Raw genomic sequence first — 5,034 nt, forward strand, 5'->3', positions numbered from 1 at the left:
TTTGTACTGAGGTCTAGGCTGTCTGGTATTCAATCAAGGAGGTATAAGGGAACAAGTTACAAAAAAAAAGTTGGCAAGTAGAAATCACATTTGTAAAACCATAAACAATTTGATCTGAAAAGTAAACTCTGATCTTAAGTCAGTTCACAGTTTTTTTTTCTTTTTTTGTAAGCGTTTGTACAGTCTGCATTTTTTCAAGCTCCCTGCAGTTTTGTTAAGAATCGGATGCATAGAAGACATCAGTTTTCTCCCTCCAAAAAAATAAAATAAAATAAAAAATTTGCCATGGTCCCTTTTTTGTTTTTGTGTTTGTTAAAAAAAAAAAAATCACCAGTTCTTTAAGATCTCTTAAGGAAAAAAAAAAAAAAAATCTCCAACCAACTCCCTAGCGGTAACAGTTGGGCTGCCAAAGGGTCCTCTGCAGACGTCTTCCAGACTTCAAAGACCGACAAGCTTCAAACAGCGCCTTCCGGAGCGGGGCCTCCCTCCCCTCCCCCGCCCCGTCCCCTCCGCCTTTGTTGCCATCGCGAATTTCAGAAAAAAGAAGTCGTAATTACAAAAACACATTTGAGAGGGAAAAAAAATAAAAATCACAACTCCAGACTAGGTATGCAACTACCTTGAGACACGATCAAGGAAGGGAGGGGGGACCAAAAAAAGGACAGGAAAAATGTTTCAAAACTACTCATTTCACTTTAACTCCACCAAAATTTTCATCACCGTTTCCAATTTCTTTGTGTCACGACATCATATCAACATCGGCATCTTCTTCTCTCCCCTCCACCCTACCACCCCCACCATCGACACCACCACCACCTCCTCCTCCTCCATCACGACCACCTCGACCTCCCCCCAAGGAACCCTGCTCTGCACCCCGCCGAGAGCAAGAGCGAGAAGCCGGGCGCCCCCCTCAATACGTGAACACCAGGTCGGAGAAGTTCGCCTCCAGCCAGTCCCCCGCGATCATCTCGCTCAGCTCGGGCGTGCAGTAGTCGGGGAACTCGAAGTGGGAGCCCAGGCTGCCCTCGCTGAACGAATCCAAATCCTTATCCACCAGCGACAGGGACAGGTTCCCGGCCGCCGCGCCGCCCCCCAGCTGCTGCTCGCCGGCGCTGTGCGCGCTTTGGGAGAAATTCAAGCTCAGGTCGAACATCAGGTCGTCGGCGTCCTCGCCGCCGCTGCTGCTGCTGCTGCCGCCGCCGCCGCCGCCGGACGAGGAGGACGAGGAGGACGAGGAGGTGGAGACGGAGCGCGCGGACGCGGGCGACAGCGCGGGCTGCGCCAGCGGCGGCGGGTGCTGCTTGGTGATGTTCTTGAAGCTGTAGTAGAGGCGGCTGCCGCCCCCGGCGCCCGAGGTGGCGCCGGCCCGCACCTCGTCGTAGAGGCTCGCGCCCTCGGGGGACTCGGCCGCGCTGCTCAGCGTGGGGCTGGCGGGCACTTTGGCGACGTTGTAGCGTCTCAGCAGCGGCGGCGGCTGCTGCCCGGGCGGCTGCAGGAGCTGCGGGTGCGGCGGCTCCTCGTCCTCCTCGTCCGCCTCCTGCTTGATCCGCAGCTGCAGCTCGTCGTCGTCCTCGTCGTCCTCGTCGTCCTCGTCCAGGAACACGCACCTGACCGTCTTGCCCGCGCCGCCGCCGCCGCCCGCGCCGCTCACGCGCAGGCTGCCGAGCACGTAGTCGTCGCCCGCGCCGCCGCAGTCCCCGGGCTGCGCCGCCTTGCCCGCGCCCGCCTTGGCGCCGCCGGCCGCCGGGGCCGCGGGGGCCTTGAGCTTGCCGCACTTCTTGCTCGAGCCCTTGGAGGTCTTGGCGCCGCCGCCCGCGCCCCCGCCGCCCGCGCCCCCGCCGCCGCCGCCGCCGCCCGCCGCGCTCTTCTCGGGGCTCTGGCCGGCGCTGGGCTTGGCCGAGGGGTCCATCTTGGGCTTTTTCCGGGGCCGGTACTTGTAGTCGGGGTAGTCGGCCATGTGCTTGAGCCGCAGCCGCTCGGCCTCCCGGATGAACGGGATCTTCTCGCTGTCCTTCAGCATTTTCCACCGCTTGCCCAGCCGCTTGGAGATCTCGGCGTTGTGCATGTCCGGGGACTGCTCCATGATCTTCCTGCGCTCGATCTTGGACCACACCATGAAGGCGTTCATCGGCCGCTTGATGTGGCCCGACGCCGTCTTGCACCAGTCCGGGTCGCTCTCGTCCAGGGCCACCGGGCTGCAAGCCATGAATTCGCCCTCCTCCGTGTCCAGCGCCTCCCGGGGCAGGTTGCTCTCCGCTTCCAAGCTCTCGGCCTGCTGCACCATGATCCGCCGCGGGGCTGGGCGCTCCCACCCGGGCCGCTCGGTCTCGCGCGGGGCTCCCCCTCCCCCTCTCGCCCCTCCACCTTCCCGGGCCAGCGGCGAAGTCCTCGGGCCCCCGCGGCCGCGGCGCCCCCCCTCCCCCCGCCCCCCCTTCCCGGCTGCGGCGGCTGCGGCGGCTGCGGCGGCGACGGCCGCCCGCGCGCGGGGAGCTGCGGCCGCGACGGGAGAGGCGGCGGCGGCGGCCCAGGCAGCCCGGGACCCCTCCTCTCTCCGGCTCGTGGCTCCCGCCGCGGGCGCCGGACCCCGAGCACTCCCAGGCGCGCGCGCTCCTCCTGCAAAAAGTTGAGGGCTCTCTCCCAACTAGTTATCAGGGTGTCATGTGGGTGACGTCACTGCCCGGGCCAGCCAATGGCCGCGCGCCGGCTCCGCCCCGCTCCCTTTCTGAACCCCGCGGCCCCTCCCCCTCCCCCCGCCCTCGGGGCGGCTCTGCCGAGATGGGGGGTGGGGGAGGGGGAGGAGGGGGAGGCCCGTCTAGAAATATGTTATTTTTAAAAAAATCCGCCCGTGCGCACCGATGCGCCCCTCCCCGCGATGCTCGGGAGGCGCGCACGGCCCCGCGGGCGGGCCGGGCCGGTCCCGGCGGCGGAGCAAACCGAGGGCCGGGTCCCGGGGGAGGCCCAGCGCCCCCCGCGTGCGCGCTCCGCGCAGGCCGGCCGCAGGGCGGGGGGGGGGGGTGGGGAGCCGACGAGGCGCGGGCACGCGCATCGCCCGGTGGGCACAGCTGCCCCCGGCGCGCCCCCGGGCCCAGCCGCTGCCCCGCGCGGCGCCAGCGTCCCGGCCCGCCGGCAGGTGGCGCCGTGACTCCAGCGCCTTCGTGGGCCGCGGGGCCGCCTCCCCCCGCTCCTCCCCGCTCCCGCTCCCGCTCCTCCCGCCGCTCCTCCCGCTCCTGCGCCGCGGCCGCCTTTTCCTCCGTCTGCGCTCCCTCCGCGCCCCGCCCGGGGCCGAGGCCGGAGCCGGCTCCTCGCCTCCGAGGCGCCCGCTCGCCAGGCTGGAGGGGCGGCGGGTCCCGGCCCGAGAGCGTCGGCACAGCCCCGCCCTGCAGCCCCCCTGCCCTCGCTCCGCCCCCCTCGCCTTGCCCTCCGTCCCCCTCCCCCTCCCCTGCCCTCCCCCTTTCCCCTCCCCCTCCGGCCCCTCCTCCTCCCCAGGCCTCCCCGTCCCCTTTGTCCCCTCCCCCGGCTCGGTCACCCGCGCGCCCTCCTGAGCAGCATCGTCCTGAAATCGAGCAGGGACCCAGCACGCCTTGTGGGTCGCTCGCTATGGGAACTGAACAGCCCAGGCCAAAGAGAAAACAAGGAGCACCCCGAGTTTCCAGGCGAAGTGTCCCGTGTGTCCGCGGGCAGGTGGGAGCGGCCGCGCCGCGGCGGGCAGGCGGGCTGATGGCAGGCCCGCGCCCCCGCCGGCTCCCCCTGCCCCTCGCCGGGCGCGGCTTCCTTCGCGCGCGTGTGGTCCCTGCGACCCATCTCTGGCTATTCTGGGGCCGAGGAAGAGGGGACCGCCGCGTCCCGGGCACTCTCTGGGGTCATCACCCGCCTCTTCACGTGGGGGAGCTGGCGACTTTGGGTCGTTCCTAAGATCCTGCCTGGGGGAGTTCACAAGAGAAGTCAGCTGCCGAGGACTAGTAAAATTAGCCCAACCTGCTTCCTTTCAGGTGCTCTCTCCGCGAAAAAATACCTCGCTACCTAAGCACTGCAGCTTTCCTGACGTCGTTAATAGCAGAGCAGTCCCGTGTTTTCACAGATCCCTATTGTTATTATGTATTTTTGTCATCAGGGCCATATCCTCCCGCACCGACGGTCATCCCAAAGAATAAACACTGCATCAAACACGTGTAGTATTTAGGCCGATAAGGCTGGCAGTTGGTTATTTAAGGGCCAGAGAAACCGAAAGAATTTAGAGTCATTCTTATGAGGTAACCTGAAATCTAGAGCTGTATATGAAACCCAAGGCGGTGTGTGGAAATTCATCGTCACCCCCGCAAGGCAAGCACTGTATCCTGTTTTTCTCCGGCCTCACAGGTTTCCCAGCTTTTCCAGCCACCGGGAACACCACGGAATGGGGGGTCGCCTGTACGTGCTGCACCCCCAACACTCCAGCTAGAGGCCTTGAAATAATTTAGCTTGGCTGCGATATTTCCATGCAGACCACGAGGGCACCTAGCCTTTTAGACCCTGAAAGAGAATGCATTTGCAAATCTTTGGCAAATTCAACATTTATGCGCCTCCTTCACTTTATAGCAAAAATCAGCTTTGACTTCTTATTTATTTAATATTTTACCCGAAAACATTTAGATCTTTTATTTTCCCTTCTCTCTTGACCTTTGTTGCAGAGAGTCCTAAACTCTCTTCTTTGGAATACATAAGTAAGCCACATTCATATTTTTCTAAAAGTACCTACTTTTTTTCCAACTTTTAAAAAAATTAGGTTTAACCTTAGAATGAGAATTATGCGAGGGCTAAAAAACAACGAGCTTTATTCTTACAGTGCTGGAATCTTCTCAGAGGAAATATAAGGTAAAATCTACTCATTCAAATAAGTGTAATTTCTGTCCAAAGAAAGATGGCCATTTGTTGGGGAAGATGAAGCTGAGGAAGGAGGTTGTTCACTGGTCGAGGAGGACTGAAGGACCGGAAGTGATGAGGAGCGGTGAGTGGGTGAGGGTGGGCCCTGCGATTTGATGTGTCTTTCTATAGACA

The 5,034-nt window shown here is 62.1% G+C and overlaps 1 protein-coding gene across 1 annotated transcript; it reads right to left on the reverse strand.

Annotated features, from left to right (window-relative positions):
- Positions 1-805: 805 nt before the first annotated feature.
- Positions 806-2,284, reverse strand: SOX11 (SRY-box transcription factor 11). The gene has a single exon (XM_057743437.1). The coding sequence runs from the start codon at positions 2,282-2,284 to the stop codon at positions 911-913; it is 1,374 nt and encodes a 457-aa protein (XP_057599420.1). The 3' UTR covers positions 806-910.
- Between the last annotated feature and the right edge of the window lie 2,750 nt (positions 2,285-5,034).

The sequence above is a fragment of the Hippopotamus amphibius genome, chromosome 7 (genome assembly GCF_030028045.1).
Source record: "Hippopotamus amphibius kiboko isolate mHipAmp2 chromosome 7, mHipAmp2.hap2, whole genome shotgun sequence".
NCBI lineage: Eukaryota > Metazoa > Chordata > Mammalia > Artiodactyla > Hippopotamidae > Hippopotamus > Hippopotamus amphibius.